General features: G+C 40.3%; 1 protein-coding gene across 1 annotated transcript in view; it reads left to right on the top strand.

The window, feature by feature from the left end:
* The window catches only part of LOC131239051 (uncharacterized), a 40,406-nt gene extending 32,501 nt beyond the window's left edge, over positions 1-7,905 (top strand). Inside the window, exon 5 of the mRNA XM_058236615.1 lies at positions 7,578-7,905. Coding sequence (XP_058092598.1) covers positions 7,578-7,700 — 123 coding nt within the window. The 3' untranslated portion in view covers positions 7,701-7,905. The remainder of the gene's footprint in view (positions 1-7,577) is intronic.
* Positions 7,906-12,387: the final 4,482 nt, after the last annotated feature.

Genomic DNA, 12,387 nt, shown 5'->3' with positions numbered 1-12,387 from the left:
TTTCTTGAACCAATGAATCTAGTATGGGCATGGATGCCAGTATTATTTGAGTCTAAATATATCCACAATTGCTTGTGAGATAATGTTCTCATTGCTCCCCACGTCTACCAAAATCGTGCATATATTTCCACAAGAAGTGCAAGTGGTGAGGAAGATTTTGTGTTGTAACCATTGCATTTCATCAATCATTTGAGGCGCCGATAGAATTGTCCATTAGATAACCAAGAACTTGCCCTTATCACCATACACATCTGCTACAACTTCAACATGTGTCCCATCCTTCAATGCATGCTCTTCACATTTTGTGTTATCCTTGGCTTTCATATGGTTGGGAGCGACGTCAACATATTCTCCTTCTCAGCCAAATTCACTTTAACTATGAGTTGATGTTCAGGACATTACAACAAGTGGTGTCCCAACTGTACATACTTAAAGCATGCAAGAGTACTGTTTTGCTCCATCTTGGGTGTGATAGCCCCTCGTCCATAATGAAGTTCCATCGAGGTGGGGTTTGATTTCATTGTTGGACGTTGACTCATTGCCCCTTGACCTACAGGAGGCTCTGTGGTCGCCTTACTGAGTAGTGCTTCTCCATTGTTGATGAAATTTCTCGTGGGTCACCAAATTTTCTCCCAATTCCCCAATTAATTATCTCTCAACTTTTAACGTATGTGTGTATGCATTGGACATCTTTAATACATCTTTGAAAGCTAATTCATTTCTTATGATTGGGTTAAGACCATTGAGATATTTTAAATCTTTTGGTTTTCATACTTGAAACCTTGCATACAATGTTAATGTATGGAACTCCTTGGTGTATTCATTTACCGATTGGTTCCCTTGACGTAGATTACATCTTTGATAGGGGTCATGGGCATAAGTCGCGGGAAGGAACTCTCTTTTGACTTCTTTTTCATATTTTTCCAAGAATTTACTTCTTGCCTTAACGGATTCGTTTGGCTTGGAGAACATCCCACCATGCTAATGTGTGACTAGAAAACTTCATATCTACAAACTTAGTCTTCCAATTGTCCACAATTTCCTTGTACTCAAACACCTTTCCACTTTTCGTAGCCAATCGATGAAGTTGTTAACATGCAAACGACTATAAAATTTTGGAATTTCTACCATAATTCCGAATTCTCCGTTATGTTCCAACAATTGAAGGATTCGATCATTGATGTCTTTACAAGTTGGGATCACTTGTTATTTTTCCACTTGATTAGTGAGATCGCCTACCATATGCATGAGTTGATCTTCTCACTTTGTGTGTAGGTTGATCAATTGGGTTACTTGCGCAAACTCTTTTTATGTCACGCCTTCGAAGCCATTATGAGATGTGACTTAGAGTAGGAAATCGCCCAACGATCATCTGCTCTTATACCAAAATAGTGCAACCCGATTATTGAGTCAATGAGATCTCGACACTTGAATCATAACTAAATGGACAAAGGAAAGCTCACAAACTCAAAAAAAATATGGTATGCCCACCTCCTACCTTCACCCCTTTTATAGACCCTACAGACAATCCCTGTAAATGTTTTAATTAAAATCTCCCCAACTATTAGATTGATTTCAAATTTATCTATAATTTAAAGATAATAAAAATCTTGCAAGCAAATATTTGGCCTAAAATAGCAAAAATAATCTACTAAATAATTCTAAAATCTTCAACCATATCTTCTACATCAGCTAGACCCCCTGGCACAAAGGGTAAATGTGATCTTGGACATTTAGGCCCTAAATCTTGGCACAAACAACTCAAAATCAGCACATGCTAGCCCCTTCGGTGGGTTGTAGGCTTACATCAATACCATTAAAAAAAAAAAAAGTCTTTGGATATTCCCACGTAAAAAAGGTATTTGCAAATACCCTCACAAAAACGTTGTGTTTGCAAATAACCACGTTTATTTGCCGCAATTAATCAGTTTATCATTACTTTTGAGAGAGAGAGAGAGAGAGAGAGATGCTTAAGGTCTATTGAAACCCCAACCCCTCTACTCTTATTTATAATAGTAAAAACATGAATGAGGCCTATGAGCCTTATTAGATGGACTTTGGTCCAGTGGGCTTTATTCACTTATCAACCTTTCAATACTCCCCCTCAAGCTAGAGCATCCTAATGAGGCCTAGCGATGCTCCAGCTTGGAACAAGGGGTAACATAATCAAACCTAAGAAAGAAACAAATTCTTCTCTAAAAAAATTCAAACCTAAGAAAGAAATTCTTCTCTAACACCCTCCTCAAACTCGAGGTGCTTTGAAATGAGGAACTTGAGCTTGGAGAGGCATATAAAAGATTTCATAAAAGTAAAAAATAAAAAAGTAGTGCGATTATGGAGATGAGTAGTGCTGGTTGTGATGAGAGGCGAACGAGCGGATGAGAAGTGGAGGTGATGGGACCACCAATGCCTTCAGGCGAACATGCACTTCTGTAACTTCAGTGACGTGAGCCACCGAAATAACCATCCGGCATGGAATCAACTATCCAACTCAGTCAAGGTTGGGCCAATTGCCCAAACACAATCATAAGTCCAAACAACTATCCGGAACAAATAAGAATGTACTAACTATCCAATATAAACAACGAGTCCGGATCAACCATGTAGCTCAACCAAGGCTCGACCAACTGCTCAACACAATCATAAGTCCGGACAACTATCCAAAACAAATAAGAATGGATCAACTGTCCAATATAAACAATGATTCTGAGCCAACTGCTTAGAGTAAACAAGTCCAGTACAATTACAAGTCTGAGCCAAGGTTGGGACAATCACCCAATCCAAACAAGCCCAAACCAATTGTACGATGCATAAATGGGTTCGGGTCAGCTACCCGGTAAATAAAAGAGTTGGGCCAACTGCCCTAAATAAATACTGGTTACATCACACATCTTGGCAAGGAAAGCTTGAGACAAAGAAGCTGCTAAGTCGTTGAAGGAGGAGGTGGAGAAGAGGCGAGCACATGTTACACAACAAGAGACAATCCAGTCAAATGCCTCCATCTAGACAATGGAAAATTAACAAGGGCTTCAACTATACATTAAAGAGGCTTCAAATCCAACAACACATGAACCGGATCACCAAAAACTTCAGCCAATCAACGAAAGGGCTTCAAATCCAGCAACACAATTTAAAACCCTAAAAATTTCAGCTGTAAGCACCCCCTCCCACGATTCACAACAGGTCAGTGAGGAAAAGGCTTCATGACTCTCAAAACAACGTAAGAATGAAAAAGAAGTATGAAGGGTGAAGGGAAAAGGGTTAATAAGAAGCTGTTGTTGTCTGGGGAAGGAAATAGGGAAAGGGAAAAGAAAAGAGGAAAGAAAGAACGATTGGTAAGGGAAGGAAGGGAAACACCACTTGTTGAGAAAAATTAGAAGAATAAAACTCATATATCGATAACCTCTGTAAGTGAGGTCTTCTCCTAGTCAACGCTTGCCCCCTATGTTGGAAGGACAATGAATCGATTGATCACATATTTATGCATTGTCAATTCGCGTGGGGGATTTGGGGCAATTTCTTGTCATTGTTTGGATTTCCCTGGGTGATGCCAAAGCCCTACTTGATCAATTGAGGGCATGGCACAACGGTGGTGCTGGCAAGATCAGAAAGCATGTTTGGTGGCTAGTTTTGCCTGTAGGATTGTGGGCAATATGGCAAGAAGGGAACAAGTGGTGTTTTAACAACTTATCTGGAATTGCTTTGGAGGTCTTTTCTAAGGCAAAACACTATGTTATTGAATGGGCAACCTCCTAGCCCGCGATGAAAGATTGCTCCCTTGCTCGCTCATCTTGGGGTGTTTTGTAATTTCTGTTTTCTTTTAATGGCCTGAGGCCTTTGGTGTTGGTTTTCTCGTGTTTTGCTTCCTTTTGTTACTGTGTATAGTTGTTGCATATTACTGTGTATTGCTGGCCTCTTAGCTTTGTTTCTATAAATAAATTTCGTCATCTTAAAAAAAAAAAAAGAGTTAAGACTCGAGAGGAAGAAGAAGAGGAAAAAGAAGGAAAGAAAGAAGAAGTAAATGAATAAAGAAGGAAGGAGGGAAACCACTGGGGATTAGGAAGGGAAATACAAAAAATACCCAAAAATATGCTCTAATAGAAAAAATAAGCTAACCCTAGCCAATAAAATACAAAAATCTGCTTCAATAGAAAAAATCTAGCAAACCCTAGCCAAGGCAACACAAAAATCTGCTTGAGCAGGAAAAATTTAGCAAACCCTAGTCAAGGCAACATAAAAATCAGCAAGTCCTTCAGAAAAATCTTCAAATAAAGAATTGAAGCAGAATAAGAAAAAAAATGAAGGTAAAAGAAGAAGAAACCTAGAGGAAGAAGAAAAGGAGGAGGGAGAAGAGACCCTAGAAGAAGTAGAAGAAACCATAGAACAAGAAACCTTAGGAGCACTTAGACTTTGATACCATGTTAAACGTCTACATTGTACTAATCTTGAGGGCCTATGAGAAGCTACAATGAGAAGAAGAAGAAACGATGAGAGACAGAGATAGCAAGAACGTGCGATACTTAAGGGTCTATTGAAACCCTGCCCCTCTACTCTTATTTATAATAGTAAAAACGAGAATGAGGCCAATGAGTCTTATTACATGGACTTGATCCTGGGGGTGCACACGGTTCGGTTCGGTCCGGTTCTAGGGTGAAACCGGAACCGGACCGTTCCTTACGGTTCCAGGATTTTCGGAACCGGAACCGGACTGTTAGCATCCTAGAACCGAATCGGAATCGGACCGTGAAAACCGGTTCGGTTCCGGATCGGTTCCATGGTTCTAGGCTTTTTATAATCTGGCCCAATTGCATGTTCTTTTTTATAATTTAGCCCATGTCCATTCGTGTTGTGATCCACTTGATGAATGGTTTAGATATTGTATATGGTGTGAAAAAATACATTTATGAAATCAAGCAAAGGGTGCATTGTAAACCATAAATCATGAGTCAAATGTACAACTAAAATATATTGTAAACTCACGGTTCTAGGTTCGGTTCCACGGTTCGGTTCCAAGTTCGGTTCCACGGATCGGATCTATGGTTCGGATTCACAGTTCGGATCACGGTTTGGTTCGGTTCTACATACCCCCAAACTGGAACCAAACCAAACTAATTGGTTCTTTAATTTTTGGAACCGGAAAAGGAACCGGTGCACTCTAGAACCGGACCAAACCGGCCCGTTTGGTCGGTTCCAGTCCGGTTCTACTGGTTCGATGTGCACCCCTACTTGATCCCAATGGGCCTTATTCAACTATTAACCTTTTAACACTCCCCATCCAGCTGGGGCATCCTAATGAGGCTCAGCTTGGAACAAGGGCTAACATAATCAAATGTAAGAAAGAAATAAATTCTTCTCTAACAGCCCCTAAGAACGGTAGGCGTTCAATGCCCCTTGTTTCCTGTGGTGTGGTCCAGTCGCGCTCTGGATCAGCCTCATTTTTGGGCTCATGCCCTAAAATAAGCAGGTAAAATGGATGTACGGCGTGGATTAGACACATACGTGACGATGGGCTCCAAAGATTTTACAAGAACCGTGTTTCCTTTCCTTGGTTTTAGCATCAAGGCTTCCAAACAGGCTTAGCTGTCACGTCATGTGGAGGTGGCTGGGCTGCAATTACAGGTGTAAATAATAATTAGTCTTGTACCTGTATTTAAAGGCAATTACAGAAAAACAATCAGGCCCTTAGATATGTTTTGTAATTTTTTTCTTCTTCAGATTTTCATGTGAACATGTTCTATGAGTGGAAAAGTCATGGAGTGCATGTTTTCTCTTCCCTGGATTCATTTTATGGATATAATGATCTTGAAGATCAGTTATACATCTCGTGAACCACATACAATATGCTTCTGTTCCATGGTGGTCCAAAATATCTTAATCTTTCAATCATGTTAATGGACTTCTTAAGTGTTCTTGTTTGAGTTACCTGATGTTTTGAAAATGAAAGCTATGAGACCTTTTGCTTTCCCCATCTAACAAGTGGTAGACCACTACATGCACTTTCCATCATTACTTGAATGGTGATGACTCATCCACCATTTATGCGGCATTTGTATAAGTCAATCTAGACTATTCATAGAGCTGTACACGAGTTAAGTTAGCTCGATCAGCTCGCTCGACTCAACTCAAAAAAGCTTGACTCGCCTCAGCTTGAAACTGGATTCGGACTGAGACGAGCTGCTTTTGGAGCTCAAAAAAATTCCGAGCCGAGTTCGAGCTCGCCCAAGCTCGACTTGACTCGGGTCGAACCCCGACTCGAATCGACTCAGTGACTCGGTCATTCTGATCTTGATGCTGCTCACTGAGTGTTTGATGAAATGCCTCAACAAAGTGTTGTTTATTGGATTGCTCTCATATCATGGTATTCTTGAAATGGGTATTCGAAGGAAGATTGAAGAAACAAGTCCCCACAAAAAGAAAAAAAAAAACTTTACATTGTAGGATTGCCCTCATTTCTTGATCTTGATACTGCTTGCCAAGTGTTTGATGAAATGCCTGCAAAACGCTTTTACTGATTTGCAATTGAAATGTGGGAGATTGAAGATGCAATATATGTGTTTGAGAAAATGTCACACAGGCTCAAACTTGGCTCGAGCTGGCCTGAGCTGCATATCGAACCAAGCTGAGCTGGCCGGTCAGGCTTGAGGACTGAGCTGAGTTCGAGCTGGGGTTGGCTGCTGGCTGAGCCGAGCCAAGCTCGACTCGTGTACAACTCTAGTAGTGCATATCCTGAAATTCATACTGGTCAGATAATCTTAATCATCTGATATCATCCATTAAATTTGGACCATTAGCCAATTTATTTTAACCATCTACTTGATGGCTACCCATTTTACAGTTAGGATCATATTCATTGATCAAATTCGATTTGCGGGGTAATGCTCCATTCACAACAGGCCCATGTTTTGGAACGTCTAGCTTGATGAACATGTACGCCAGTTGTATGGTGGATTAAGTAATTGTGCGAAATTCACATAGCAGCTATAATACTCATTCTTCAATTCCCCGAGTTCTTATATTGTAATGACATTATATGTGTATGGGATTGATGCGGCTCATCTGTAGTAAAACATTTTAAAAAATAATAAAAAGTATATTAAATTATCCTCATAATCAAGAAATACTAAAATATTAAAAAACATGCAGCAGTGCCTGCATTCCATGAGATTTGGGAGCTATGTGAATTGAGGGCGGTCACAAGTTGAAGTTTTGCCAATTGGTACTATTCATTATAAATCCTAATTAACTTAATGAGTTCAAAATCCAAGTCGATATGGACTTCAAGGATCGAAGAAGGGTATCCCATATCCTTTTTAAGTTTTACTGAAGCATGTGACTCAGATACACCTATCTTTTGAAGGATCCAAGTTTCATAGTCTGGGAGTCAAACAGGTCCGACACCTAGAGCCATACCTGTATCTAACACGTACGCATGCCAGAGTGATATAGCTTAGCAGTCTAACCCATTTAACAAACCTTAGGCTTGCTGTTTTAGACTGAATTATAATAGTTTTGCATGTTACATGAGATTATCATAGCATGTACTCTCATGTCTTAAAGGCCCAAACAATTTATTTCAGGTGTCAATGAAGACTGAAGTCACTTGGGTTCGTGATATGCTGCGTGGAGATGATGCATATGAGCTGCGAGTGAAACTTCTGAAACAGATTCCGGAAGAATACCCATACAAAGATGATGAGTGATATGCTACTGTAAGAGGGTAGTTTCATGTACATGAAGTGGATGTTTTGCTTCTAATTTTACATGCAGTGGATGTTTTTCTTTTAATGTCCTGTTTTTCCTACGCAATATTCGAATCAAGAAGAATTCTCTTTAATATTTATGTTTATAACTCCCTTGATAATTTGTTGAGAATTATTCCAATGACATTACCAAAGTTATGATTCTCAGATGCTGTATTTTTCACTAATATTTCTGTTGTATTGATTGCCTGTGGTATCATTTGTTTGTGAGGAATAATTCTGTGAATATACAATTGCAAAGAAGCTGACTGTAGAACCACCTCAGCTGTCTAATCCATGTACATGCTCGCCGACAGGTCACCTTGTAGACCGGCCATCTCCAAAATTGGCACTGACCAAATGATTGCCTTTGCAGTTGAGTTTGTTGTGGATTGTTCAATGTAAAGTGGGAAAATAAACAGTGCAACAGTTTCAATTATGATGGTCTGTGTCCCAATTTGATAAAGCACTTGTGCTTCCGGATTTGAGCTAGCATCCAAATGTGGCTGAAAGGTGATGGGTCCACTGGGACAAATCACATGCAGATTGATGGATATTTTTCAGGTGCAAGAAGGCGAAAAAATCTCAGCTTTGCAATCATTAGATGGCCACGTATTGCACCAAAAACAGCATCCAACATGATCTCCGACCACAACTGTGCTCTCGCAATCTGCCATGTAGAAGAATCACATTTGCAACTTGCATGCTCTGCCGAAAGGTGCCACATGGAAATCCAGTGGCCTTAAAAGTCATTATCAGTAAGTCCCCCACAAGCTATTTTCCATCTATTATTGTCATAATTTACTTTTTCTTCTGTTTTTATCTATGTTGTACTGTGAATTCTTATGTTCCTTATCTTGTTTTTATCTTGCTTTTTCAATGCTGCAAAAATATCAAAATGATGTTGAAAAACATGTTTTAGCAGGTTGTCTAATGTGGGGGGCCCCGCTTCTCATCAAGATTATGTGATCAGGAGGCTGATGATATTTGCAAGTGGTGATATTTCTCTATGCGTGTTTCAGGCAGGATCATTCATTTTCTCTTGACAGGTGATGAGATATGGTTGATTGGACATTTCTCATCTTGATTGGACGGTAATTGGATGCGAGCGTCACCATCTTTTCTCCTTCTTATCCTTGATTGGACGGTGATAAGATTCTTCAGAAACTGGCTTGTAGTTTTTGTTTTAGCTATAACTAGGGATTCATGTAGCCAACCCCAATTAATTGGGATAAGGTGCGGATGAAAATGATCTTGCTTGACCATTGATCTTTTTCACGGCTGTTGATCTTTTATGGCTTGTGGATGTGATGTCCAATGCTGTTTTTGATCTTGGTTGGTTCTGAAGTGATGGTACTACATTTAGTGCCTTCCATCTGATCAAAGATCTGATCCATTTGGACATCCTTTTTTCCTTATTCTGTAAAAGATTCTAGACAAATGATTGCACTAACCAAATATTATTTTACCAGGAATTGTGAAGAATGGTTAAGAGTCCTACACTACACGTTCAACTGTAAAAGTGTGAGATCCAGGCCATTCATCAGACGCCCCCAAATATCACACCAGCGGTTATCAGGTGGGCAAAAGACATGGTACGTCACGATACGGCCCACTTTATGAACACAGGAAGCTCTCATGTATGCATATACGCATTTTATGTGATGAGTAGGATTCTAGTGTTTCATCTGACATTAGTTCTAGCAGGGCTGTTAGCTAAATGGTGATTTTTTTTATTTTTTGTTTAATCCTGAAATTTTAAACATTTCTTCAAAAAAATAGATCTTTCCAAACCTAGATACGGTCAAGGGAAGGGAAGTGGATTGCCTGTGACCCCTGTGCCTGGGGCTGCGGCGTCCACAGATGTCCATGAAAAATCACGCCGTCCATCTGTTTTGAAAGACCACAGTAGGAAAGGATTAAAAATATCAGGCAGATCCAAAACTCATGTGGGCCACTCTAACGAAACAGTGGGAACAGAGACGTCCACCTTTGAAACCTACCTTTTCGTGTGGTATGGCCCACCTTAGTTTCAGATCTGCCAAAATTTTAGATTCCTGTCCTGATGTCGTCTTTCAAAACAGATGGACGGAGTGGATTTGTCATGGACATCTCTGTGGGCCCCACACAGATATGTTACAGGCAATCCGCTTCCCAAGGGAAAGAAGTTGAAGGAAACCAGCAATATCAACAAACCGTACAAACAGGACGTGTAGAGGATCTGGACCGTTCAATCTTTGTATCGCTGGACAATAGTCCAAAAAGGAATGCTACGGAGATGTGAGAATGCCCTGTTACGGATGGATTTACAGTCTTATTGGGCTACGTGCGCAATGGTTGTGGTTCTGTTTTGACGGACGAAAACATCCCACCTTCATCCTGACGTGCATCAGAAAAGCTGTGCGGCCACGTGGCATCTACTCTGTCCATCCATTGTGGCCATCGTGTTACGGTTTGAGCCTGAAAATCAGGCACCTCTCTGTCCATTCATTTTGCCATCGTGTTTCGGTTTGAGCCTGGAAGTCAGCACATCCAAAACTCAAGTGGGCCACACCAAAGAAAAAGAAAAAAGGATATGAGGGCCAACCACTGAAACCTTCCTAAGGCCCACTGATAATTCTAATATTCCATCCAACTATGCATAAAGGTGAATCTCACTAGGTTGAAGGTTTAAAAAAAAAAAAAAAAATAAAAAAAAATCGAGATTTCAACTCATTCATTAGGTGAATCTTACATGGATTAATAGTTAGCTTCTTCTGTGGTGCGGGTGCCTGTGTGACTGTTAATCATGTGTCCAGATGTAGGTGGGCCATAGGTCTAAAACTGCCTGACTTGCCCGAATCAACTCAGCTCTTATGAAAGGTATAGAAGTTCTTTACAAAACAGACATTTTCATGTTTTGTGAAAATGAGTTTAATTTATATTATTTATGCTATCTTTAAATATTTTAAATATCTACTCATTCATTACACTTTTAAGGGAATTTTACAAAGAACTACCTAATTAATATAGAATTTACAATCTGGTGCCTTTGCCACCATATGTTAGGCTAAGGGCCAAAAAAATCAGTTCTAAATCAGTTCTATCTGTCATTCAGGTGGACAAGTTATTGGAAACAGTGTACGGGACAATGCTTGCCCTCCAAATTCGCAAGTCACCGAGGGTTATTGGGGTTTGGTCCAAAGGCCTAACCTTTTGTGTGACATTTAATGCTTGGACTGGATTTCATATAATTATGATGGTGGGTCCTATAAAAATCGAGGATGGATGTCTCTTTTAACTGTTTCCTTTAGGCTGGCGGACCAAAATAATAGGTCAGTCTAATTTTTTATTTTTTTCTCTGAGCCTAAAATGTGAGAGACTAAATATCTAATGGTCCCAGTGAATCTTATACAAAGATCATGGTGGGCCGTCAAAATAATGACAGGCGATCCATACTATTCCCTTTTTTTCCACGTGGCATACTCGGTTAGGCAGACATGACTATTTTTGGCGGTGCCAACCGTGATTTGAATGAGAAAGCGACTCCGTCTATAGAAAAAATTCAGGCTGACTTGTGATTTAGACGGGCCACACACCAGAGAAAGTTGGGGAAGAGTCGTCCACCCTTGATTTTAACAGGGCCTACCATAATAATCATATAAAATCCACTCCAACCATTAGATGGTACGCAGAAATTTAGGCCTATGCTCTAACTCAGGCTCATCCATGATTCAGGTGGACCATACTGAAAAGTAACTTTTTTGAAAAAACATTTCTAGAAAGTACTGGTATGCAAATTCTTTATTAATTAGGTAGTTCTTTGTAAAAATTTTCACTTATAATTATTAAATATTGACTGGGATTGACTCTTCGAGTCGACCTGACCCGGTTGGGCTGAACATCTGAGTCGAGTTTTCGAGGTGGGCCATATCAAGCAAGACAATCATTACTGCGGTGTATGGGGGACAGTACCGGCGTTTCCAGATGCTCGGCTTCAAGAACCATTGCTCAACCTTTATTGCAGCAGAGTCACAGTTGGACAGATCATGAGGGACTCGGTTTCTGCAGTGATACCTCCGCTGCGGTGTCGGTGTTGGAAAAGCTCTGTGGACCCCACTACGATTTATGTGTTCTATCCACACTGTCTATCCAATTTTTAAAGCTATTTTTACCGCATGATCCCAGAAATGAGGCAGATCCAAATATCAGGTGGACCACATTACAGGAAACAATAGTTATTTAATAGTCACCGTTAAAAACTTTCTAGAGCGGGCTGTAATGTTTATTTGAATGAAGGGAAAACAAAAATACCAGCTTTAGGCCCTCAAGAAGCTTTCAATGGTGGGCATTCAATCACCACTATTTCCTTTGATGTCGGAGTTTCCCTTTTCAATCATTGATTGCCACCACAACTTGATTAGCTATCATTACCAACCTATGACATCTGAACAACTGGACGTTTCAGGGGAGCGACATATGGTCACCCCAGCATGGGCCACGACACCCATCACCACTCCAGAAACTTTGCCATGCCTTCCACGCGGGAAACGGATTTGGTGCGGCCCCGGCCGCACCCAAGAAAGTGTGGCCCTTACAATGGGGCCCACCTTGATGATGTATTTTATATCCATACCGTCCATCCGGATTTTCAGATCATCTTAGGGCA

The sequence above is a fragment of the Magnolia sinica genome, chromosome 1, assembly GCF_029962835.1.
Source record: "Magnolia sinica isolate HGM2019 chromosome 1, MsV1, whole genome shotgun sequence".
NCBI classification, from domain to species: Eukaryota; Viridiplantae; Streptophyta; class Magnoliopsida; order Magnoliales; family Magnoliaceae; genus Magnolia; species Magnolia sinica.
This window is presented reverse-complemented; position numbering and strand designations above follow the sequence as displayed.